Source organism: Mustela putorius, unplaced genomic scaffold (genome assembly GCF_011764305.1).
Source record: "Mustela putorius furo isolate JIRA1106 unplaced genomic scaffold, ASM1176430v1.1 tig00537227_pilon_pilon_pilon, whole genome shotgun sequence".
In the NCBI taxonomy this organism is placed as follows: domain Eukaryota; kingdom Metazoa; phylum Chordata; class Mammalia; order Carnivora; family Mustelidae; genus Mustela; species Mustela putorius.
Genome location: NW_025422368.1, coordinates 17224111 through 17251611, shown reverse-complemented (window position 1 = coordinate 17251611; position 27501 = coordinate 17224111). Strand labels below are relative to the sequence as shown.

The following is a 27501-nucleotide window of genomic DNA, read 5'->3' as shown; positions in this document are numbered from 1 at the left end:
TATTTTGAACATTAGATGGTATCTTGAATACATTAGAAAAAATGCTTAAAGGTGGGTTTTAAGCATTAAGCTTTTATTTTTTTAGAAGATTTATTTTACAGGGGGGTAGAGACAGAATCTCAAGCGGACTCCATGCGGAGTCTGCATGCACAGAGTCCCATGGGGCTCGATCTCAAGACCATGAGATCATGACCTGAGCTGAAACCGAGAGTCAGAGGCTTCACCGACTGAGCCACCCTAAGTATCAAGCTTTTAAACCAAAGTTTATGGTGACTTTATCAACTTTATAAAATTAGTTGAAATGACCAACAAGAAGGTATTTTGGGAGGGAAGGTAAATATGCACATAATAGATGTTTTCTATAAACAGTTGCATAGATTAAAATACATGTATACAAATCTGTTACCTTGAATTCTTTACCAGAAAAGATCTTAACAGATTCTAGAAATAAAAATGAAGCTTTTGAATTTGGATTTTCCTTAGTTATTCATCTGAAGAAGGCTTTTAACAAAGGTGATAACAGTATAGTACAAGGAGTAAGGAAGAACAAATAATTTTATATCTCATGGTTGCTTTTGTTTCTCATGGTTACTTTACTATTTTGATACAGAGAAGAACAATTTACACTCATAGAATGTTTCTGAATGCATTTTTGGCATCCTTGATTTTCTTTCCCTGCATTTTTTGCCTTTAGTCTTATAAAGTTCCAAGTGCTTTGGCACCTGCCTCCCAGGAGCCCTCCCCTGCTGCTTCTGCTGAGGCTGATGGCAAGGTCTGTTCTGATTCTTAATCTAAGCCTGCATGCCTAGTTGTTTGGTGCAACATAATCATCTGGAAACAACACACTGTACACTGAACATTAATGTGGGATGTGTGCTAAGGTTAGATCATTTTAGTCTAATAGGAATTTTAAATTATATAACAATGTATACTTCATAAATTGTTGACATGCCTTTCTTTTGCTTACAATATAGAAGATGCGCACGGAAAGATAATTTAAAGAGGAAATTATCCTGCACTTTTGAAATTCAAGCTATTGGTATTTAAATTTTGCTTGTTAAACTGCATGTTTTAACATATCTTTTAACAGTTAATTCAGGACAGCAGAAGAGAAACTAAAAATGTGAGTCTCTTGCTTCAGAATGGAAATGTACCTTTGGTTCTCACTGAAACACTGTCTTCAAAACCACTGAAGCTCTTTGTATAACAGCATCTATCTCTTGTCTGTGTTCCATCTTTTAATGTTTCTCTTACCTAACTAATCCTTCTAAGATGGCATTAGTTCTAGTTTTAACATTTTTTTAAATAACAAAAGGCTTTCCTCCTAGTTTTGACTTTAATATTGTGGTAGGGAGTTAAGATTCCAGAGGTGGCAGTTAATACTTCTGGACATTTCCTCTTTAAAGGTTCAGAGATCTGTCCGGTACTAATGGATCAGCCTCTCCTGCTGCTTGCCTGCGCGGCCACGTGGTTTGCCTTGTCACCCGAAACATGGGGCTTAGCATGTGCCTCAGCAGCTTAAGCGAATTCGGAGCAAACAGGGACTGGGAGAGTTTGAGACTGTCAATTCTTGATAACCTGTTTGGGGGGAAATGAGATAATCAGTAAATTATTCAGACCTTCCTCTGTTTTTTTTTCTGCCTTTAGTTCCTTTCCTCACTTACTGTCCAGGTTTAAGATTCTGAACCTCATAAGTTTATAAATGTCTTATCCTCTCTCAGCCCACTGTGCTCAGGTTTTATAGAGAACCATCTAAATCATTGCCTTAAGTTTTATTTCACTTGTGGCATCACCCTGAGTTTGCTTTCCTTTTCTTTTCATCATTCATGGTGTAGTTAACAGGTATTTAAAAAACTAATTACTCATGTTAAGATTAGTTTATAATATACTGCTATATTTGGACATAGCATATCTTAACTGATGTATTACAGGCAAATTTGGGCCAGTGTTTTGATTCAGAATGATACCCCAAACTGATGTTTTAAAAATATATCTTTCAGGTGTGCAGTATTATAATTTGATATCTGTATGCACTACAAAGCGATCACCCCAAGTCTAGTTAAGCATCCATCACCCTACAATTGAACCCCAGCTTATTCTTGATCTAGGATTTTGTTTTTGAAAACTGACATAGATTTAACACTTGCCATAATACACTTCGGTTAAAAGTCTGGATGCCACCTTAATTCCATTTTAGATTGTAAGATCTTTTTAAAGAGCATGTAAAAACATTCCCAAATGTTGATCAGTTACTGTTTTTCCCATTATTCTAAACATTTTTCTTTTATAAATCAACTGACATATCCTAGAGAAGAAGGTACAAAAGTACTGGTGATTACTAGATTTCTTTCAGTAGATTCTTAAGAACATTGAGGAAACTTACCTTGGGTTTATGTCACATTCCACATTTTAGGCAGCTTAAAGTCAGTATCAGCCTAAGAACTGTAAGTGTAAACAGTTTGTAGTTGTATCTTATAGTATTTTGTTGACTATTAAAAATGTAAACTAACTTGGAAAATAGATAAACTCTGAAGTTTGAGACAGGAGTTCATAGGACTTTTGGAAAGATCAAGTTCAATAGTGTATAAGGTTACTTTGAAAAAAATCAAACTGGCAGTTCTGTTTTCCTTTGTGCTTTTAATAAGCACTATTAAGGGCAGTTTATACTTTTCCCACAATTTACTGTTGGAGGGGTTGGCAAGGAGGAAGAATTTTAAAGTTAGCACATGATAAAAATTAAATCTATGGGTTGAGGCCTTCCAAAGAAAAGACAACAGAACCTCTTATTTACGATAGCTCAGGTTGCCAGTTACACATGCCATCTTTTTCTGACCCTGTTATCTGTCTGAATAAAATCCCAGATGGTACTGGATGTTGTGTTCTCCTTGTCAAAGAAGATGAACTTTAAGTTCATGTCAGATCCGATACAGTTGGAATAGGTTTTGGAACATGTTCTTTTCAGGTTGCATCTGGAGGTGGTGGGGTTGGAGACAGTGTTCAAGAACCAACAACAGGCAACTGGAGAGGAATGCTGAAAACTTCAAAAGCTGAAGAGTTATTAGCTGAGGAAAAATCAAAGCCAATTCCGATTATGCCAGCCAGCCCACAAAAAGGCCATGCTGTGAATCTGCTGGATGTGGTAAGCCACGCGAATGGGTTACGCACTAAGAAGATAACTGAATTACTAGGAAAGCACTTCAGAAAAACTCAAGGAACTGAAAGTCACAAAAACTTACTGAACTTTTAACCGTTTCAAAATGGCACAAAAGTGAAATTTTTTTCTTTCCCTCACTCCATTTAGCCTGTTCCTGTTGCACGAAAACTATCTGCCCGTGAACAGCGAGATTGTGAGGTCATTGAACGACTCATCAAATCATATTTTCTTATTGTCAGAAAGAATATTCAAGACAGGTTAGTACTATAGTACTAAATCAGACTCTAATACTGCTCAGTTATTCCAGAATTTGTTGTACAAATACACGTGTTTTAAAATTTTTAGGCTTTTATTCTAAATTAATGGATCATCTGATTTGGTTTTGCAGTGTGCCAAAGGCAGTAATGCATTTTTTGGTTAATCATGTGAAAGATACTCTTCAGAGTGAGTTAGTAGGACAGCTGTACAAATCGTCCTTATTGGATGATCTTCTAACTGAATCTGAGGACATGGCCCAGCGCAGGAAGGAAGCAGCCGACATGCTGAAGGTATTACTGTCAGCGGTTTTTAATTTTCACAGTTGGGTCGTAGATACAAACACTGCATTGTTAAAAATGCATTCTTATCCTTAGAAATAGATAGTCCTCCTATAAGGACTAATCTTTTTTTTCACTGGTACTTGATTGGACTTTTAGGTTCAAAACCAGAGGAGATACTGGTTAATATAAAGTTACTACATATAAAGTGGAGTGATTACGCCCACATAATTCAGATTTTTTTTAATATCAAGAACTTAATAAGAATCTACAGTTGTTTTTTTTTTTTTTTTTTAAATATAGGCATTGCAAGGAGCCAGTCAAATAATTGCTGAAATCCGAGAGACTCATCTTTGGTGAAGAGAACTATAGAATATGGAGACTTTGTTGACTCGAAATTTGCTAGTTACTGCCTACTTGAGTAGAATTTTATTTATGAACTCCTGTGTATTACAATGGTATGAATCTGCTCATGTGAAGAGACTGGCTATAAACTGAAAATTTTACTCTGTATTGCAGAACAAATCATACAGTTAATCCAAATAATAAATGGCTGTTTCTAAAGTTGCCCAGTACCTATAAAATACATCAAGTCTTTCTTGTGACCATTTCATTTGAACTTAAAAAGAGCTGTTAAATGTTCTAGTTGTGCAAGCAGTTTGCCTGTGGATAAGATGACCTGTGTAATCTGTTAGTAGTATTAAAGCTGCTGCCCTAGTCCTGCAAGAAGAATGCACAAGACACCATTTCCTACAACTATAATGCATGCACAATATAAACTGGTCTGGCTTTGAAAGATGTGAGTTGACAGGTTACTCACAGTCATTGTATTCCACCTGTCCTTCGATTTATAGTTTTACTGAGCTTTGCTGCAGCCTTTGATGTGTAAGAAAGCTGAAGGCACAAGAAGGTCTGGAACGTTGACAGTGACGCAGTGTGCGTGTGTAGCTATGCAGCCCTTCCACTTCTGGGCTCATGCTACCCTAGGGCGTTAAAAATCAAAGTATCTTTGATCCTTTCTTAAACCTGGAAGGATGAATTATATTGTTCTGCATTAAAAATCATCTAGACTTGATTTTCAAATATAATAATTCACATCCATCTTTAAATTAGATCACTTACACCATGTCCCAAGATTCACTTGGAACTGGGACTTAAAACCAAATCCTGTGGTGATCACTGAAGTGTATCTTCTCTAATAGTTGGTTAAAAAAAAAAAGTTACTTTTGCTTCACACCAACAAAATACATTAGAAAATACTCTATTTTAGAGTGGAACAATATATATATATAGTGGAACTCTATTATAGAGTAGAACTCTATAATCTAAAGAAAAATACCCGGACACAGCCACACATCCGAAGGCTTAGGCTACTAAAATGCATTCAAAGAGGTTGGGGGTAAGGTTTAGAACATATTCACATTTTATTAAAATTCCCCAGGTGATTCTTGATATGAATTACATTAAAAATTTTTTAAGATACGGGTCAAAATCCTTAAGGCATTTATTTAGCTCCATCTCTGACAGATACTATATTTCCATAATATAGAATTTACTGAACATGTTAACCTTTCTCCTAAGTTATGACATTTATGAAGAACTCCTGGCAGGGAAAGCATGTCTGGCAACTCGAGCTTACGGTACCCATTTACTAGCAAACAACAGGCTCAGCAACTGACCTCAACCATGAACAGATTCAGTCTTCTCTAATATGGTACTCCTTTGAATCTGTGAGCAGTACCTATCTGGAGAGAATGCACACTACCTAAACGTCTGTTAGAACACACTCTGAAGTCACTCTACCATTCTTCAACCTCAGTATAGCCATCCATGACTGACTTACTTCAGATACATCAGATGACTACCATTTCAGCCTTTTAAATTTGTAAGGGGGCGGGGAACTTAACAGGGCACCATTCTCCACATCAAACATATTTCAAATTGGAAATGTTACCTTTAAAGATAGGTTACGGTAATGTACTTGCTGGCACTACACACCTTGTACAAGAAAAGCAGAGGCAAGAAAGGTTTGGAAAGTTAGAAAACTTCCTTTGTTGGCTCTCAAACTGAGTGAAGCTCTGATATGTTTAGACGATCTGACATTTACAGTGGACACCTGTATGTTCTTGCTATGTAAATAAAATTGCTGGTATGAAATGACATTAAAGTTTTGTCAATAAATGAATTCTTCTTAACTTTGCTCCCAGAGAAGGTTCAGATAAACTATAGTTTAACTCATAACATAAATCTAATTGGAAAATACAGCTTACACTGTATAAAAGTTTTACAAAATTTCCTATTAAATTCTCACAATTCAGAGATTATTACATCTCCAGTTTCACACATAAATTCAGTGATTTGTTCCATGTAATCCAGGTAGTAAATGGCTAGAATTTCAACACTACATGCTTTGCTGCCTATACGGTTTTCTAGAAGGAATCAGATTGTGAACCATTTTGTATTTGTGTATTTCACTTAGTCCTCAGGGAAATACACTGATATTACCCTGATTTTTGAGATGTGGAAACAGTTCTAAGAATTAATTTGCCTAATGTATAGAGAGCTTAATTAGGTCTGGACTCTAAGTCTGGAAAAGTTCCCTTACCTGAATTCCTTATGATATTCTCCTGTGATTGGATATTGGTATAATATTTATCTCTGTTTTCACTCTAGTTACTTTTCAGTTTATCTCAAGTTGCAATCTGCTTGAAGACAGACGCTGAAACTTAAAGCTAAGTTTCCAAATTTATGAAATACTGCTTCCTCAGTAATTTGGCAAAACAAGGCTGTGAGTAAATTTAATTATACTGAAACACAGGCAAGGGACTAAAACACTCAATTAGAAAACTTCTGAAAAGTACGGATTTTTGTTCTTTGAAAGCTAACTTTCTACTGGAATTTCTACTGCCAACTATGGCTTAATGTATGTAATACCTGTCTTCTTAAGGAGAACTGGATTTAATCAACAAAATTCAGAAAATTCAGAAAAAATTCAGAAATTTACAAGTTTCCAATACTATTTTTCACATTTCTAATGTGAACACTAGAAGCCCTGCTGGTGTCTGTGAGTCAGATCAGGGAGATGAACCCCCGATATAAAAGTATCCATGAGTCCTTACGCCACCTTCTTTTTCACTGTTCCTCCTCATCTCTAAAAAGGGAACAAAAAGGATAGGATAGTTCTTCCATGAAATAGAATTTTTAAAAGATTATCCCTGGCAATCATAGTTCTATGGTAGTCTGTAACACCTGCAGCTCAGCAGATAAAATACTGCATTATTACACCAGCATTTGTCTTAACCACCCTGTGGAAATAAGAAAATTACTCACACTCTGAGACCTAGAGAGTACTCCATTCTCTACGGTTTGACTTACATGAGCAAAAGTGTAAGTTCTGGAGCCAGCCTTTGGTACATCTTAGGAGATGGGTAAGTTTGAACCACCTGAAGGATTTTTCATCATAGCTGAAGCCATTTTATAATGTAGAAATTCCTTTTTCCTATTTTTAATAATGAAAGTCCATTCTTAAGAATATGTTGTCCAACAACCAAAACACACTCAGGATTCGTTACTTGTCTGTGATTTATACTGACTCCACCTTCTGTGATCATCCGATGCCTAAAAATAGAAATGTTTAATTAGAATCATTTGACTTACATTGCAGAGGCTCTGCAAACCACTCTGAAACCACTTAGCAGTGAATTGTTACCTTCATGTTCACTCTACTAGATTCTGCCTCCCTCAAATGCTTTTTGAAAAGGAGTGGATTTAAGGCATAAGTTTCTTGTTTAGTGGAGAAAAATCTAGGATATTTCATAGCTCTACGCAGAACTCTTCAGTTGGCAGTGGTTTAAACATGAATAGCGGAATCACCTGGAGAGTGATTCCTTAATCACAGAAAAGAAGCCTCCAGAAATACAAAGAGGACAGTGCTGCTTTTTGTGAGTTCCCATGAGATACCAGTCGCAACTATGTAGTCCTGTTATAGAAATCTTTAGGAAACTTATGAAACTGGAAAATCATTAGAAATTATATTATGAGACTATGCAAATAATAGCATTGTTAAAATGTTGAGAATTTTTAAAGTGAAATGGGCTGATTTCAGAGATGGATTATCAGTAGCTTATCTAATTCCAGTTTAGTAACAATTTTTTTGATGGTGTATGTAAATAGGTTTTACTTCTGTTATTTACTTACTGCCCAATTCATTCAACAAACATTTATAGAGCCTTTACTATACGCTAAATATAAATAGTACTGCAAACTAGTGGAGAGAGCCAGACTATTCCAGAGAGATTAAATGCTGTCACCAGTAGGAAATATGACTCTGGGTGCACACTGGGTTGGTGGGGGAGCTGGAAATTGTCCTGCAAGAGGAGACATGGAAACTGGGAGGGTGAGTAGCAGTTACTTCCACAAATAGGGTGAGGAAACATAGGGAGTAGCTGGAAAGAAGCAAACAGAAGAAAAGGTCTAGAGCATGAAAGTCCTTGGGAGCCCTTGTGAAAAGCAAATGTTCATTTTCTCTTATCTGAATGTTACCAAATGACAAAGAAACCACTACTACACATGGTTTCATAAAACTCAACGTTTTCTATTTAAGGACAGATTTCTTTCTCTTAGGAAGTGTTACTTTGGTCTGTTTGCTATAGTTTCCAGATCATGTTCTCATTTTGCTTATATGGCAGTCTTATTTAGCTTATACAATCTAAAAAAACGTCAATATTAAGAACTCTGTCTAAATCAGATATGCTGTCATCCTAAGTCATGGTAAAATTTCCAGTATCAGTAAATAAACCACTAGAAAAGTTCAGAAGAAAATAAAAAATGCTTCCACAGTAAGGAAAATCCTTAGAACCAGTGACTCACTCTGGAGAGGTAGATGGCACCACCTGCAATCCAGTGTACATGAAATAATGAGCATATTAGGGAATCAGTAAGGTGGAATAGCAAGTGATAAGAAAGACAATGGATATTTTCTCTCTACAGAATAACTAAGGGCTTTTTAGAAGAAAGGTAAAAATCTAAAATAACTGAAAGAAAATAGCAATTTTAACAAATGTCATTTATAATCATGACTAGGGGCTGACAAGCATATGACTTAACTGTCAAACTCCAGGAAATGAGACACCCAGGGTTTTCTGGCTAACCAGTGCTTTTCCTTCTAAATCACTCTATTTCAGTTTTAAGTGCAGAAGCATCAAGTATATGCTGGATTACTTTTTTGTGGAACACTTTTATTCCCTCATAATCCCACATAACTGAGGAAAACGCATTCTACCTACGTCTTGATAAGAAAAATGGAATTCTCTGGGGTGCCTGGCTGGTTCGGTTAGTTAAGTGTCTGCCTTTGGCTCAAGTCATGATCCCAGTGTCCTGGGATCAAGTCCCAGGTCTGGCTCCCTCGTCAGTGGGGAACCTGCTTCTCCCTCTACCCCTTGCCCAGCTTGTGTGCACTCCCTCATGCATGCGCTCCCTCCCTCTCTCTCTCCCTCTGTGTCTCTAACAAATTAATAAAATCTTAAAAAAAAAAAAAAAAAAGAAAAGAAAAAAGGAATTCTCAAGAGGAGTAGTAGGTAATTTATAATACTAGTTTTAGGAAGTAACATCATATGCTTACTTCATTTTCAGAAATTCAACTAATATTCTTTAAAAATTTTATTTATTTGTCAGAGAGAGAGCAGGTATGCACACAAATGGGGAGCAGCAGAGGGAAAGGGAGAAGTAGGCTCCCCACTGAGTAAGGAGCCCAATGCAGGACTTGATCTCAGGACCCTGGGATCATGACCCGAGCCGAAGGCAGATGCTTAACCCACTGAGCCACCCATGCGCCCTCAACAAATACTGTAAACAGGTTGGGCAACCCCTCTATTCCCTCAAAGATGACACAGACTGAATATGAGAGGGACCATGTGAATCTCTTAACTTTGGTCTCAAATTGTGACCATCCATCCCCAAGCTGACTAAACCCAGTGCATCTGCTGATCACAGTGGTCCCTTCAATGTAGGCCTTTCCAGTGCTGGAGGAAAAATGGGCTTAGATTTAAGGAGAGAAGTATGGGGGTATGAGAGTTTATAGAAAATTTAGAGTATTTTCAACAATAGGTTCTCAAGTTTTCACTTTAGTCTTGGACTAACCTAATTTCTGCCAAGAATAAGACACCTTGTGGCACTACAGAAACATGCTGTGAACTGTAACATTTACTGCTGAATGAACAGTGACTGAAAGTTAAATCATCTTACCCTCGGGGACCATCTGGAATGGCATTTGCTTTGCGGCACGTATCTAGGACACTTGTTCCTGGGTCAAGAACTAATTCAGAAAATGAAGCTTCTTTAAACAACTCTCGTAACTCTTGATCAGACATGACCTCCAGGGCATCGATGCTGCTGTGATAAAGGGCCTGCGTACACCTGAAGAACACATCGAGAACCACATCACGGGAGTGCTTATCCACAGACACATTCTAATAGTTCTAAAACAGCAACGTTTATCTTGTAGAAGTCATACTTAGCTCAAGATGATCTTTCCCACAGAGGCTATTCTAAAGCACTTAAGTCAGACACTGACAGTCCTTACAGTGGCAAATGACATGATAGCCCTAATAAATTTTCTCAAGTCCATTAACTACATAGCTTTATCCAGTGTTAGTTATTCCTAAAGGCCACCTTTTAGCAGAATCCAGCCCTTCTTGTCCATGAACGAGCTTTGTAACTTCTGCAGCGAGTCGTTTCTGAGGACCCCGCTTTTCTGGCTCTTTAACATGCAGCTGCATGATGTGGTCAATCTCTGGAAGGGGCAGGAAAGTGAAGAGCTTCAGGTACCTGTGGGACAAAACATACATTGCTGGTGTATACAACACACCTACTTTTTGTCTCCAACTCCCTTTCCCTTCAAAAGACATCCTGCCTACTTTTAAATTTACATATATTTTTAAGATTCATTTATTTTAGAGAGAGTGAGTGCATGCATGAACAAGGTAGGGGGAGAGGGAGAAAGAATCACAAGCTGACTCCCCACTGAAAACAGCCTGATGCGGGGCTCCATCTCACAACCCTGAGATCATGACCCACACCCAAACCAGGATTCAGCTGCTTAACCAACTGAGCCACTCAGGCGCCCCTAAACTTATTTTTCATTATGAAAAATACACATACAGAAATGTACCCCAAATAAGATACCCATGCACAGACCAGCCAGACTGAAGATGTTACTGTTTTGCCATCTTCACTTCAGATCTTTCCTTTTGAAAAGGCATGAAATAATATAGCTCTAGATGCCAACATATTCCCCTCCATGCCCAGGAATAAGCTAACCTAAATTTGTACCTACCCTTCCTATGCATGTTTTAATACTTTTGTTTTCTGTATATGTATCCATCAATAAAAAATGTGTAACTTAAAAATTGACATTTTATCTGTAGCTTTTAAAAAACACATAGAAAGTATACAAATCACAAACATAGTTTAAGGAATCAAAAAGCAAACATCTATGTAATTACTCCCCATCCAGAAATACCTCGTTTCTTCTACTCAAGAAAACCCAGATGTTTTTACATTTTTACATACACTTCCGCCTTTCCAAATGAACCACTCTTCTCCCTTTTCAAGGTAATCTCTTTGTTTTTTTTTTTAAACTTCTACTACTCTGATATCCCTTGGGAAATGTCGTTGCTTTGTTTTGCCAGTTTTAGGCTTTATAAATGGGATCATACTGAATATATCTTCATCTTCAGCCTCTCTGGCACATCAGTATATTTGGCAAGAGACGCATTCACGTTGCTGTGTCACCGCTGTTACGTACAGCGTTCTGTGCCGTGACTACTTCGTATAAAGTATTTATGTAGACAGTCTACTGTGGATATCTGCGTTGCTTCCCCTCTTGGACAGCTGCTAATAACGCGGCTATGAATATTCCCATGTAGTTCTCTTGGTGCACATGTGTGCTCATTTCTTTTGGGGACGAACCCAGGAGAGGAAGTGTAGGGTCACAGGTTTATGTGCATATTCAGGTTTAGTAACACAGACACCTACTTTTCCAAAGTGGTTCTGTAAGTGCTGCATCTATGTCTGACCCTAAGTTTTGGATTGCCACGGCCTCCATGCCAAGCACTCCCCCACACAAATGAGCTGCTGCCTGCTTGCCACAGTTGAAGGCTCATGAGCCAGGCAAAGCAGCCAGCCACGGCTGCACAGCAAGTTCCCCTTTTAGAAAGCTGTGGATAGGGGCGCCTGGGTGGCTCAGTGGGTTAAAGCCTCTGCCTTCGACTCAGGTCATGATCCCAGGGTCCTGGGATCGAGTCCCAAATTGGGCTTCCTCTTTGGTGGGAAGCCTGCTTCTGCTGCTCCCACTCCCCCTGCCTGAATTCCCTCTCTCACTGTGTCTCTCTGTCAAATAAGTAAATAAATTAAAAAAAATTAGTGATCTAATCATCTCCTTAGTCCACATGGCCTTGATCACACAGCTCTGGAGACACTGAATTACTATGGCAGCAGTGACACTTTAGGAGAGAGACGACAGGCAATATACAGCAGAGGTGATATGCAAACCGGGACTGGTGGGATGGCATCCAGCGAGTGGTGCTGTGTTCCCAAGTGCTGTGACCTACCTGGTCAGCCAGTTATTGTAAGATGGGAAGGTGGGAAGGTAAGGCAGACCCCATAGTTAACTACAAGTACTACCATGCAGTCCTGCTGACAATACCATGTTCCCACTGTTCCAGATGCAGCCTATCGATAGTGATGTCGATAGGAATGACTGGGGGCACTCGCCTGGGCCCTGACCACTTGTGGTGAGCCCCTAGAGACATGACCATAGTGACCCAGATGACCTGGAGTCCAGAGAATTCTTTTCATGAGGTGCTCTCCCTAATTAGAGGGCAGCCCTACTACATTTTAATGGGACTGCTAAAACCATTTAAAAGGCACTGGGGGGCCCTGATGGGTTGCTAGATGTAGTGGAGATTACTATCCAGGCACCCAGATGCTTCAAACCTATGCCATTACACACCCACTGCCCTAGAGGGGTTTCCCCTTGAGCAAATTTCCCTCAACCAAAAGGAATCCCTACCCCCTCCTTAGTAAACTCCCAACTTAATTTTGTCCTTTTCTGAAAATACACAGATTAAACTCTCCTGGGAGTTATAAAATTTCAGTATTCCTGGTCACTTAATATCTGGACAGCCAGTCTCTAAACTCTAGGCCCTAATTAATACTAGCATTCTCCCAGCCTGCACTCCTGACTCCAACCCAGTCCCTGCAACTACCTCTGCCCTCTTCTCTAACCTCAGGGTTGGCAGCCACCTAAGCCTCTACCCTAGGAACTGGGTAGATCCCCAGGACTTAACCCACCTCCCAGAGGCAGCTGCCCCATACCACTCTGACAGTCCACTGAGACAATAAAAATGCATGGTCCTTTTTGTCCCTATTAGATATCAGGGCTCAAAGTCACTGTTATTCCAGACAAACCCTCTAAATTCTTCAAAGGGAAGCCCTTCTACCTACAGGGCATTCCTAGTAAAACAATCAAAGGTGTACAAATCCATCTGGATTTAACTAACTACAGGGACCATTTACTTCAAATAGCTTCTTCTGGTGGTGGCTTCCTTGGCCCTTTCTTTCCCTATTATGGGCATGGATGCACTGGCACAATGCCACACAGACCCAGCCCAAGTTCTTAGTCTTCTTGGGGGGATTTACAAAATGGATGCCAGTGACTCTCCCTCCTGTGGGCAAAATGGTAAACACCCCCCAATACCAATTTAAACAGGGCACTAAAGGCCTATACCTTGTTACTATAGATACTGAGATGGAGTCTTTAAGCCCACAGCCTCCCCTTTCAATGGCCCTGTTTGGTCAGTACATAAGTCAGCCACTCATGAATGGAACCTCACCATTTACCTTCAAATCCTTAATACTAAGGTTTCTCCAATTAAGCGATAATTCCTAGTATTACAGAATTAATTAAGGACACACCTCTCTGGGACAAGCAGCATGCTGGCATTCACATTACATGGGTCCCAGAAGGAAAACAGAGAATAGGGGCAGAAAACTTAATTGAAGAAATAATAGCTGAAAACTTCCCTAACCTGTGGAAGGAAAAGACATCTGGGCCCAGGAAGCACAGAGAGCCCCAAATAAGAACCCAAGACACATGATAATTAAAATGGCAAAAATTAGAGAGAGAATCTTAAAAGTGGGGAGAGAAAAGCAAAGAGCGATGTCTAAGATAACTCCCATGAGGCTATCAGCTGATTTTTCAGGAGGCCAGAGGTAGCAGTGCCGTGTATTCAGAATGGTGACAGGAAAAAACTACAACCAATACTCGCCATCATTCAGAATTAAATGAGAGATAAAGAGGTCCTTAGACAAACAAAATTTAAAGATGTCCATCACCACCAAACGGGCTTTACAAGAAATGTTCAAGGGATTTTTTTTAAGTGAGAAAGAAGAGGCTATAATCAGGACTTAGAAAATTATGAAAGAATTTCAATGGTGAAAGCAAATAAATAGTAAAGGTACCAGATCAATCACAAAGCCAGTATGAAGATTAAAAGACAACAACAGGAAAATCACTTGTATCTATCATAATTAGTTAAGCAATACAAAAGACAAAAGGATGTAAAACATGACATCAAATACATAAAACACAGAGCGGGGAATAAAAACGTAGCAAACATGCTTTTTCAATGTGTTGAAACTTAAGTGACCATTAACTTAAAATAGATGCTATATGCATAGGATGCTAAGTATGAACCTCATGGTAACCACAAACCAAAAATGTGTAATAGATACACAAAAAAATAAGAAGAATCCAAGCGTTATACTAAAGAAAGTTATCAAATCACAAGGGAAGAGAGCAAGAAAGGAAGAAAGGTACAGAGAAGAACTAGAAAAACAATCAAACAATTACCAAAACAACAAAAGTACCTATTAATCATTACTTTAAATGTAAATGGACTAGGGGAGTCTGGGTGGCTCAGTTAAGTGGCTGGCTCTTGATTTCAGCTCAGGTTATGATCTCAGGGTCCTGGGATCAAAACCCATGTCAGGCTCCATGTTCAGTGTGGAGTCAGCTTGAGGATTCTCTTTGGCCTTCTGCCCTTCCCTCTCCATATGCTTGCTATTTCTTTAAAACAAACAAATAAATCTTTAAATGTAAATGGACTAAACGCTCCAGTAAAAAAACACAGGCTGACTGAATGGATAAAAAAAAATCCAAGACCCATCTACATGCTGCCTACAAGAATCTCCTTCAACTTAAAGACACAAACTAAAAGTGAACAGATGGAAAAAGGTAGTCTATGAAAATGGAAACAAAAAAAGCTGAGGTAGAAATACTTACATCAGACAAAATAGACTTTAAAAGACTATAATAAGAAACAAAGAGCATTAATATAATAATAAAAGGATCAATCCAATGAAGATATAAAAATCACAAATACCAATGCACCAAACTTGGAAACACCTAATTACATAACACAAATATTAACAGATATCAAGGGAGAAATCAAGGGGTACCTGGGTGGCTCGGTCAGTTAAGCATCTGTCTTTAGCTCAGGTTATGATCCTGGAGTTCTAAGACCAAGTCCTGGGGTGGGGGGGTGGAGCAGGGGGGATGAGGGGGGGAAGCTCAGGTCCCTGCTTAGCATGGAGCCTATTTCTCCCTCTCCCTCTGGCCACCCCCCACTAGTGTGCACATGTGTGCCCTCTCAAATAAATCAAATCTTTAAAAAATATAGAGAAAAGTCAACAATAATACAATAGAAGGGGACTTTAACATCCCACTTACAGCAACAGATGGGTCATCTGGGCAGAAAACTCAAGGAAATTGTGGCTCTGAACAACCTATTGGACCAGATGGACTTAACAGATATATACTGAATATTCCATTCCCAAACATAGAATACACATTCAAATGCACACTGAACACTTTCCACAACAGACTGCATGTTAAGTCACAAAACAAGTCTCAATTTATGAAAACTGAAATTATACCAAGCTCCTTTCTGGAAGGTATGAAACTAGAAATCAATTTTAAGAAAAAAATCTGGAAAAAACACAGACTTGTGGAGATGTAACAACATGCTATAGAACAAATAGTGGGTCAACAAAGAAGTCAGATAATAAACTAAAAACTGCCTAGAAACAAATGAAAGTAGAAACATGATATTCCAAAATCTTTGGGACTTAGAAAAAGGAGTTCTAAGAGGGAAATTTATAGCAATGAAGGGCTGCCTCAAGAAACAAGAAAAATCTAAAACAAGCAATCTAAACTTACAACTAAAGGAATTAGAAAAAAGAACAAAGCCCAAACCTGGCAGAAGCAAAGGCGTAATAAAGATGAGAGCAAATAAAAACAGAAACTTTAAAATAAATGAAATTATGAGTTAGTTCTCTGAAAAGATAAAACTGATAAACCTTTTACCAGATTCATCAGGATAAAGAGGACTCAAACACATAAAATCAGAAATTAGGGAAGGTACGACTGACACCACAGAAATAAAAAGGACTGTAAAACACTACCATGCTTAGGGGCACCTGGCTGGTTCAGCTGACAAAGCATATGACTCTTGATCTCAGGTTTGTTGGCTTGAGCCCCACATCAGGTGTAGAGATTATATAAAAATAAATACATAAAATCTTAAAAAAAAAAAAAAAAAAAAAAGACTACCATGCTTAACCAAAGAGGCAGAAGATCTGTAATGTGCGAACTATAAAACACTGATGAAAGAAAATGAAGATGACACAAACTAGATTGGAAGAATTAATAATGTTAAAATGTCTGTACTGCTCAAAGCAAACTACAGATTAAATGCAATCCCTATCAAAATACCAAGAGCATTTTTTATAGAACTAGAACAAATAATCCTAAAATTTGTATGACCCACAAAAGACCCAGAATAGTCAAGATAGTCATGAGAAAGAATAACAAAGCTGGAAGTAACACTTTTCCAAATTTCAAGATATACTACAAAGCCACAGTAATCAAACAGAATGGTAATGGCACAAAAACAGACCCATAGATCAGTGGAACAGACTAGAGAAAGCAGATATAAACCTACACTGATATGGTCAATTAATCTGTGATAAAGGACAAATCTGTGACAAGAAAATACAATACAATCCCTTTAACAAATGGTGCTGGGAAAACTGGACGGGTACGTGCAAAAGCATTAACTGGACCACTTTCTTACACTATACATTAAAAAAAAATTCAAAATGGATTAAAGATCTAAATATTGAGAACTGAAACCATAAAATAAAAATAAACTATTAGGACTATACCAAAATAAAGCTTTCATGCAGCGAAGGAAACTATCAACAAAACAAAAAGGAAACCTACTGAGTGGGTTTTTTTGCAAATGATTTATTTGCAAATGATATATCCAACAAAGGATTAATATCCAAGATATATAAAGAACTCACAGAAGTCAATACCCCTAACACTATGCATCCAATTAAAAATGGGAAGAGGACTTGAATAGACATTTTTCCAAGGAAAACATATAGACAGTCAACACATACCAAGATGCTCAACATCACTATCATCAGAGAAATGGAAATCAAGATGATAATGAAGTATCGCTTAATATCTATAACAATGATTTGTATCAAAAAGATAAGAAATAACGTATTGGTGAGGATATACAGAAAAAGAAACCTTTGTGCGCTATTGATGGGAATGTAAATTGATGTAGCCACTGTAGAAAACAATATGGAGGTTCTTCAATAATTAAAAATATACCACAAGGATCTGCTGATGGGTATTTGCTAAAAGTAATGAACTAATTCAAAAAGATATGCATCCCTATGCTCACTGCAGTATTTTTTTTTTAAGATTTTATTTATTTGACAGACAGCAATCACAAGTAGGCAGAGAGTGGGGGGGGGGGGGAGAAGGTTCTTCACTGAGCAGAGACCCCGATGCGGGGCTCAATCCTAGGACCGTGGGATCACTACCTGAGCTGAAGGCAGAGGCTTTAACCCACTGAGCCACCCAGGTACCCCGCAGTATTTTTTACAATAGTTAAGATATGGAAGCAACCCAAGGGTCCATTAATAGATTAATGGATAAAGAAATAGTATATATACAGTGGAAAGTTACTCAGCAATAAAAAAAGAATATCTTGCCATTTGTGACAACTCCAGTGGATCTAGAGGGTACTACATTAAGTGAAATAATTCAGGCAGAGAAAGATAAATTCCACATGATTTCACTTATATGTGGAATCTAAAAAACAAATCAATTAAAAAAAACCCCAAAACAGAGGACAAACTAATGGTTGCCAGAGTGGGGGGCTAGGGGATGGGAAAAATAGATGAAGAGGAATAGAAGATACAGGATTCCAGTTAAGGAATGAATAGTCATGGGATGAAAGATACAACACAGAAAATATAGTCAATGGTTTAAAAAAAAAAAAGGACTACTACGGAAAATTATTATATGTCTAACATATAGAACAACTTAGAAGGAATGAAAAATTCTTAGAAACATCAAATCGTCCAAGACAATCAGGAAGAAATAGAAAATCTGAACAGATCAGTTACTTGAAATGAAACTGAATCAGTAATCAAAACCTCCCAAGAAACAAAAGTCCCGGACCAGATGGTTTCAAATGTGAATTCTATCAAACATTTAAAGAGCTAATATCTACTCTTCTCAAACTATTAAAAAACTGAAGAGATGAATGCTTCCAAATACATAGTATTCGGCCAGCATTACCCTGACACTAAAATCAGACAAAGACACTTCAAAAAAAAGAGTATTGCAGGCTATATATCCTTGATGAACACAGACATAAAAATCCTCACATATATTATCAAACTGAATTCAACAATACATTAAAAGGGTCATTCCCCACGGTCCAATGGGATTTATTACAAGGATATAAGGATGGTTCAATTTATGTAAATCAATCAACATGATATACAACATTAAACAAAAGATAAAAAACCATACGATTATCTTATTAGATGTAGAAAAAGCATTTGACAAAATCAACATCCATTTATGATAAAAACTCTCAACCGAGTGGGATTATTGGGAACATACCCCAAAATCCAAATATGAAAAACCCACAACTAACATCATACTCATTGGTGAAAATCTCAAAGCCTTTTCACTAAGATCAGGAACAAGGCAGTAATATCCACCTGTCACTTTATTTCAGCATAGTACTGGAAGTCCAACCACAGCCAACAGGCAGAAATAAAAGGCACCCAAACTGGTAACGAAGAAATAAAACTGTCACTATTTGCAAATGACTTGATACTATATAGAAAAAACCCTAAAGACTCCACCAAAAACTACTGGAAGTAATAAATTCAGTAAAGTTGCAGAATCCAAATTAACACACAGAAAACTGTTCCATTTTTATACAGTAACAACAAAGTAGCAGACCAGGAAATCAAGAAAACAATCCCATTTACAACTGCATCAAAGAGTAAAATACTGAGGAATAAATTTAATGAAGGAGTAAGAGACCTGCACTCTGAAAACTATAAAACACTGATAAGAATGTGAAGAGGACAAAAATAAATGGAAAAATGTATCATGCTCATAGGTTGGAATAATATTGTTGAAATGTCCATACTATCCAAAGCAAAATACAGATTTTATTTATTTACTTTTGCGTGAAGTACATATTTAAAGCAATCCCTATCAACATACTAACAGCATTTTTCACAGAATTAAGAACAAACAATCCTCAAACCTGTATAGAACCACGAAAGAGCTCAAATAACCAAAGCAATCTTGAGAAATAACAAAGCTGGAGGGATCACACTCAGATTTCGAGATATATTACATAGCAATAATAATCAAAACAGTAGGGAACTGGTCCAAAAATATACACACAGACCAACAGAATAGTGAGCCCAGAAATAAACCTACGCCTATATGTTCAATTATTCTATGACAAAGGAGCAAGAATATTCAATGGGGAAAAGACAGTCTCTTTAATAAATGGCGCTGGGAAAACTGGAGAGCTACATGCAAAAGAATAAAACTTGACCACTTGCTCACACCACATGCAAAAATAAACCCAAAATGGATTAAAGACCAAAATGTAAGACCTGAAACAATGAAAGTCCTAAAAGGAAATAGGCAGGAACTCTTGGGACATCCACCTTCGCAATATTTTTTGGATTTTTCTCCCCAGGCAAGAGCAACAATAGCAAAAGTAAACTATTGGGAATACACCAAAATAAAAAGCTGGCGCAATGAAGCAAACTATCAACAAAACGAAAAAGCGACTTGCTGACTGAGAGCAGATATTTGCAAATGATATATCTGATAAGGGGATAATACCCCAAATAGATAAACAACTTCTACAACTCAACACCAGAAAACAATCTGATTAAAAAACAATCTAATTAAAAACAAAACAAAAAACCAAACCAAACCAAACCAGACATTTTTCCAAAGGAGAGAGATAGCCAACAAACACATGAAAAGATGCTCAACATCACGAATCATCAGGGAAATGCAAATCAAAACCACAATAAGATACTGCCTCACACCTGTCAGAACGGCTAATATCAAAAAGACAGGAAGTAAGTTTTGGCAAGAATGTGGAGAAAGGGAACCTTCATGCACTGTTGTGGGGGAATATAAACTGGTATAGCCATTAAAAAAAGAGTAGAAAGGTCTTCAAAAAATTAAAAATAGAAATTTGATACCATCCAGCAGTTTCACTTCTGGGTATTTACCTGTAGAAAACAAGGACACTAATTCAAAAAGATACGTGCACACCTATTTTCACTGCAGTATTATTTACAACAGCCAAGAAATGGAAGCAACCTAAGTGTCCACTGATAGATAACTGGCTAAAGAAAAATGGAGTATTATTATTACTCAGCCGTAAAAAAGAAAGAAATCTTGTTATTTGCAACAACATGGGTGGACTTTGAGGGTATTATGCTAAGTGAAATAAGTCACTCAGAAAAATGCCATGATTTCACTTGCATGTGGAATCTAAGAAACAAATGAACAGATAAAACAGAAACAGACTTACAAATACAGAGAACTGGTGGTTGCCAGAGTGCAGGGGATGGGTGAACAGATGAAGGAGATTAAGATATACAAACGTCCATAAAATAAGAAAGTCACAGGGATGAAAAGTACAGCACAGGCAATACAAGCAATATTATAATAATTTTGTAAGGAGGCAGCCAGTGACTACAATTATTGTGATGAGCATTTCATAATGTATATAAAATGTCAAATCACTATGTTGCACATTGGAAACTAATCTAATATAGTATGTCAACTATACTTCAATTAGAAAAAAAAGGACAAAAAAAATCTGATGCCTCTAAGTGCCTGACATTTTAGTTGCCAAATTATCCATTTTAAAGACGTTCATTTTGAATAAACATACTGCCAGCTGTTATGATACAGTTAGTAGCAAACCAACTAGATCCATTACCAGGTCACCCTTACTCATGAAGTTTCTCTTCTAGAAAGCCCTAGATAAGGGACCACTTGAGTGACCCTGTTTCTCCCCTTCCTGTTCCCTAATTCCTGCTTTTATGTTTTAAATTTCCCAATAAAGGGTGAACCTACAAAGCCCTAGGCACCCCACCCTTTGTCTACAATAAGGCTGTGGCCTAGGTCCACACTCCCTCCCTCTCTCTACCCAGGGCCTTCTGTGTGGCCCTCCAGGACCTGTGAGTAAGAAATTTTGTTTTTCAGATTTCCCTGATGGTTGTTGCTGAGATGCATCTGGCAATCATAAGAACCACAAAGGCCAGTCCAGCCTCAACACTGGTTCTGGTCAGGGAAAGGTCTGTGGGGCTTGCCACAAATGGTATGTGCCCAGGTGAGTTCCTCAAGCATTTCTAGTCAATAGCATCACTAGCAATTGGCCGAGACTGATACCACTATTAAGTTCACTCTCCCAACACCTTGGAACATTTTCACCAACACCTGGTATTGCTAATTCTGTTTCTCCATTCTGGAGGGTACATAACAGTATTTAATTGTACCTCTATCTTGCATTTTCTCCTCATTATTAAGGCTGAGCAACCTTCTCAGATGTTTTGGGTCTTTTGGACAGAATCTCTCTGAAGTGCATGCTCAAGCCTTTATGTTTCTATTGGGTTGTCTTTTTCTTATTGGTTTATGGAATTTGAGTATAAGCTCTTTACACTTTTAGTACATGTAATGGATATTCTTCTACTCTTAATGGTGACTTCAATGAACAGTAGATCTTAATTGTAATTTAGTCAAATCTTTATTTGTATCTCATTTGAGGATCCTTCCCTATCCCAGTTATGAAGATATTTTCCTATTTATCTTCTGAACACATGATTTATCTTTTGTTAGAGTTAGGTTGATAATCTACCTGGAACTGATTTTTGCAAACCGTGTGAGACTAAGTTTCATTATTTTCCCCACATAAGACATCTAATTATCTAAGTGAAATTTACTGAAAAGATTGTTTTATCCTGATGTTCTGCAGTGCCAAAGAGATCACGTGACCACAGATGCTGGAGTCCACCTGGATTCTCTAATCTTTACCATTTAGTCTCTTTACTAAATCTTAAATTTAAGCTTGTGCTTTAAAACCAAAAATTACTAGAATTAAGATTTTAGAAGAGTTGCTGGATACACATTTAGTCATAGAAATTAATTGTATTTTTTATACATTAGAGCCAAATAGAAAAGGAAACTTTCCAGATGTCAGTCTTGATACATCAAAACCCTAAAGTGTATCATCAAATGTTTGAAATAAATCTAAAGGAAAAAAAACTTTAATTATTGTAGTTTGATAAGGCATATTTTCCACTCTGGAAATGTTATTTTTGGTTAAATTCATCTTTTTTTTTTGTTGCAAGTCTATTTTTCTCATTAATTTATATTCTTTAAAGAGTTTAAGATGCGAATTAATGAGAAAGTCATTTTTTAAAAAGGACTTTCAAAAGATGTTATAAAGAAAACAAACTTTAGAGACAAAGGTAAAATCAGGTTTAGTCAAGTTGATGATAAAAGGAGTGAAAAAACTAGAATACACAAGTGGGAGTGTCTTAAGTACTTGTTAGATGTAGATCACAAACTTGGCTCTAAGTTTTCATCAATCAGTGGTTTTCTGATCTAACCAACAAAAAACTGTTCAGAAGAACAGAATTGCAATGTTCTGGGTCTTAAACGAAAATCTAAATGAAAACAAAAACACAGAAACTATAAAGGGTACATACAGATTCAATGGCTAAAATTATGAGTTTATAAAGTTAATTTTTCTCAGGATACTATGAAGAACTCACCTTTCTACCAAATCATCCTGCTGCCTGACAAAGAACTGATACAATTCAAATGGGGAAGTCTTCTCTCGGTTTAGCCAAACAGCATTACCAGCCGACTTTCCCAATTTTGCTCCAGTTGTACTTGTAATTAGAGGAACCGTGATTCCAAATACATCTTCTCCCGTCAACCTAAGCATAAAGAAAAACTTCATTATGTGCTTCAAGCACAAGTGATGGTAAGTTCTGCAGATCCTTCTTCAGATTTCATTCTGGTCTCTTGCTCTAAGAAAACTTCCTTCACTTTGTAAATCTGAATTTTTGTTCCTCTTAATTGCACTCAATTCGTTTTGACATTTGTCATTTTAAACTGCAATGGACGGAACCAGTGACTCTGAGGTAGTTTCTGCATCACTAGGTCCTAGAAAACTGTAAAGTCTGAGGGAGAACAGGAAGGAAGACTGGGTAAGGGGAAATCAGGTAGAGACACTTAAGAATGTTTTAAGGAATTTAAAAAATGAGTTAACCCTGTAGTTGAACTCCCTCAAGAAAATGCGATTAAAATCTACCTTATTTGCCAAATATCTGGAGTTGGAAAAAAATCTGAGATGCCAACCAAAAACTAACACTAGCTTCATGGGACCTGCAAGGCTAAATCAGAAACTACTCTAGGAGACACGGTCGCATTCAAGCATAAACAACGAAAAGCAGAGTTACTAAAGGGAAGCAAAATACACAAGCTGTATTCTGAGTAGTGGTCTATTTCCTGCAAAGCTCTAAGAATACGTTGCATACCTAGTATCATTAATTCAGCCCTTCAACTTTCGTGAGCTAGTCACATTAACACCATTACAGACTTAGCGGAGTAAAACCCACAAGGATTCAAAAAGGGCGTCATTCCCCAATCGTTAATAGTTGATCACAGGATATTCACGTGTAAATTATTTGGTCACAAGATTTTTCCTGGGTCTAAAGGCGCTTACTTGTGGATAAACTCGTATCCGGACACGATATTGCCCAGCTGATCAGATCCGCCCAGCTGGACCCGGCATCCATAATGCTTGAACAAATAATAGAAGTCATAAGCCTGGAGCACCTGGTATAAAAACTCTGCCAAGCTCATGCCCTCGGGACTCTTGAGCCGGGTTTGGACGCTCTGACGGCTCAGGAGCGTGCCCATGCGGAAATGCCCACCCACAGCCGTTAGGAAGTCCACCAGGTGCTGCTTCTGGTACCAGGCCGCATTGTCCAGTACCGTGAAGCTTCCCCAGGCCCGCCCATTCGCGAAGAGCTGCTGGTGATTAGCCACCATGGCCTCGAGTCCTTGGCGTAGGGCGCGCGCATTGCTTCGCACGCGCTCTGGTTCCAGCGCTTCCCGCTCCTTGGTACGGCCGCTGGGGTCTCCCAGGCGCGCAGTGGCACCTCCTACCAGTGCGATCACGTTGTGGCCCGCTCGCTGGAAGTGAAACAGGCCCAGCAGCGCTAGCAGATGCCCCACGTGAAGCGAGTCGGCCGTGGGGTCGAAACCGCAGTAGATGGTCTGAGGAAAGTTGCCCGTGCCACGGTCAAAGAGCTCTGGGAGCTCTATCTTCGTACCCGTCTCGGGGAAGAACTCCTTGAAAAGACCCCGAGCCTTCTGCATCGCCAGCAACCCCTGAGCGCCCGAATGGGCCTCACGCGGTCCCAGGAGCAAGACTCCTGATGGGCCTGGGGTCCCAAACCACCGGCCGCGGGCAAAGCACCGCAACACGGGGGCCGCCATCTTGGCGTCGGCACGAGGGGAATGCTGGGATTTTCTGGCTCTCGCCACACCCCCCTCAGTGCCAGCCTCCTACAATTTCTACGGAAATCGCTTCCGTGTATTTCTGCGCATGCCTGAGTGGGGCGGGGCAGTCACTTAGCTACGGAGCTTGAGTTCTCCGCGGACGCTGGAGTTCTGACGACCCGAGTGGGGATTGTGTTTACCGTCAGTCACCTTAAATTCTCTAAAACTTTATTGACTCATTCGTAACGTAGGTGTGTCTGTGATAATAGTTCCTACCTCACAGGGCTCTTGTGAGAACTGAGAATGAAAGCTCTTGGCACCTGCTGTAGCTCTCTACAGATGTTAGATTTTGTTTTAATTTTCACCTGAAAAAATTGTGGTGCACAAGTTCCTTCGAATTCTTGGTTCTATGGAAAAAGTCCATAGAGGTTGTCCATAGAGGTTGTAACGGGTTAGAAATTGGTTTAACTTAATGGAGAGTTACGGAGTTGGCGTGGCGACCCGAACTCGGGATAGCGATTCCCCGCGGAGGAGAGCGGCAGAGGCATCGGCCTACATTAGTTTCTCCAGGAGGTGGCAGTCTTGCCCAAGCTATAGCGGGAACAAGCCCTACAATAAATTAAATGCAGGAAACCCCAAGTTTTATTTATCTATTTAACAATTACAGGTAACCAGGTGGGACACAGCTTTAGTATATGTGGATTCAAATTGGTAATCGCATTGCCGCAGCATGGCAGGTGCTGTCAAGACTCCACTCACCAGGGATGGGGTTCTCATTACCCGCGTGCTGGCACGGAAACCAGCTCCCAAACCCTATTTTGGAGTCTCAATTCTAGGACCACTTTCAGTACCAGCTGTGTAAGGTCGAGTTGGAGATTCGTGTGCAGAAGGGTCACTGGGGTGTACTCTTGGAAAAACCTCTGTAATGGAGTGATGGAGGCAGGCTTGAGCTGAGGGAGAAGTTAAATTGTGAACAGTTTGCAATAGGGGCCTCAAATACTCCCCGGGGGTGGGGGGAGCTCTGGAGTTGGGATTTCCTCTCAGATTCATTCTAAATTGAAACAAGGGACAGGCCTTGTCTATTGGCCAGCCATTAAATGTGGGATGTCCCTGGAAAGGAGGCAAAACCTTGGGCAAGGCTTTGGCAGAGAACTAAATGCAGAAATGGACTCAGCTGTGAGCTATCAGCAACCGATAAGCTCAGCAGCTGGGGGATAGAGCCCTGGGTCCTGTAGCAGACATCTGGGCCGTTGGCCAAATTACTCCTCAGGACCTTTCCATTTTATAACATTATAAAGTCATTTAACCAAATGAAATAATATTTAAAAATTAGTTTATTTGCACGTATAATTATCAGCAAAGTGAGATTATCAATGCCAAATGGTAATTGTGATAGGATTTGAGATACTTATTCAACAGGTTATGCAATAAAATCCCAAATACTTAACAAGCAGGATGTGTTCTTACATGTTGCTATTCAAAATATCTTAAAATCTGCAATTATAACCTGTTTACCTATAATTTTATTTCCCACCACTTTAATCAGAGACATATTTAAGTATGTGTAGCACACAGCAAATAGTTTTTTCTATTTAGTACTTAACACAGGAAGATCTGAATTTTTTTTTTTAAGATTTTATTTATTTATTTGACAGAGAGAAATCACAAGTAGATGGAGAGGCAGGCAGAGAGAGAGAGAGGGAAGCAGGCTCCCTGCCGAGCAGAGAGCCCGATGCGGGACTCTATCCCAGGACCCTGAGATCATGACCTGAGCCGAAGGCAGTGGCTTAACCCACTGAGCCACCCAGGCGCCCCAGATCTGAATATTTTTAAAGGCTATCGTTCATTTCTGAAGTTTCTGGTAATAAGACAGGTAACTATCTGTGGTTTTTACAGGTATGTTAGTAATCTTATACCTGAAAGTATGACTTCATGTTGTGGTTTAATTACTTAGTCACATCAGGAAGTCATGTCTAGGAGCAATAAAAGAAGGGGGGGACATTTAAACCTTGGGAATTATTACATGGCTAAAATTTTATAGGCCTAGACCTAGGACTTGGGCTTGGCATGAGAAAAGGTGCATACATTGATTCTTACTGTTTTTACTGGCTTAAAAAGGAAATAAATAATGTTTAAAAGTATTTTATTTTTTAAAGATTTCATTTATTTATTTGACGGAGATCACAAGTGGGCAGAGAGGCAGACAGAGAGAGAGGGGGAAGCGGGCTCCTCACTGAGCAGAGAGCCGGATGTGGGGCTCAATCCCAGGACCCTGAGATCATGACCTGAGCCAAAGGCAGAGGCTTACCCCACTGAGCCACCCAGACGCCCCTAAAAGGTATTTTAGAAAGCATGACTTATCTCAACTGTGATAACTCAAAGTTGGCTGACCTTGAATTAGTCACATCAATTTCTCAATTACCCTTTCCCGCAACAGAAAGCCACATAAATACTCACTTTGAAAGCACCCCTATATTATACAGTTTGGTTTCAAAACGTAAAAAAAAAATTACAAAGGTATTCAAAAGGCACAGAAAGAGTAATAATTAATACTGTTCTAGTTGATTTCTCACAGGTTATGCCCAACAGCTTAAAGTTAGGCAGTCCTATTGAATTCTGATCTCTACCTGTAGTATGGAACATACTCAAATTACAGCAAAGATGTGACTGGGGCTAAAATATAAGCTGTCTAAAGGCCATAGTAAAATCACAGCAGAAAGGAGTCTAAGATCATTACAATTTTTAGAAGAAATAGTTTCTTCAGAGCTGTTGGTTATAGGAGGATATTAGACCAAAAAACA

General features: G+C 38.6%; 2 protein-coding genes across 10 annotated transcripts in view; one reads left to right on the top strand and one right to left on the bottom strand.

Annotated features, from left to right (window-relative positions):
• The window catches only part of DNM1L (dynamin 1 like), a 51391-nt gene extending 45534 nt beyond the window's left edge, over positions 1–5857 (top strand). For 2 of the 8 annotated variants that reach the window (XM_004771811.3, XM_004771814.3), the window contains 6 exons: positions 695–772; positions 1091–1123; positions 2963–3139; positions 3302–3411; positions 3543–3702; positions 3994–5857. In XM_004771811.3, the coding sequence (XP_004771868.1) occupies positions 695–772; positions 1091–1123; positions 2963–3139; positions 3302–3411; positions 3543–3702; positions 3994–4050 (615 nt within the window). In that variant the 3' untranslated portion in view covers positions 4051–5857. The remainder of the gene's footprint in view (positions 1–694; positions 773–1090; positions 1124–2962; positions 3140–3301; positions 3412–3542; positions 3703–3993) is intronic. The other 6 variants (XM_013045490.2, XM_004771819.3, XM_004771821.3 and 3 more) reach the window with 3 other exon arrangements.
• YARS2 (tyrosyl-tRNA synthetase 2) lies at positions 53–24732 on the bottom strand. 2 transcript variants are annotated; one of them, XR_200806.3, is made up of 6 exons: positions 23919–24732; positions 22960–23127; positions 10360–10515; positions 9934–10104; positions 7066–7308; positions 53–1578 (listed from the first exon to the last, which is right to left on the bottom strand). XR_200806.3 is itself a non-coding variant. In XM_004771809.3 (5 exons), exons 1-5 carry the CDS (start codon positions 24695–24697, stop codon positions 7149–7151), a joined length of 1434 nt encoding a protein of 477 aa, XP_004771866.1. In that variant the 5' UTR covers positions 24698–24732; the 3' UTR covers positions 7042–7148. The 2 variants fall into 2 exon arrangements, 1 of the variants encoding a protein (XP_004771866.1); XM_004771809.3 differs by lacking the exon at positions 53–1578 and having other exon boundaries at positions 7042–7308.
• Between the last annotated feature and the right edge of the window lie 2769 nt (positions 24733–27501).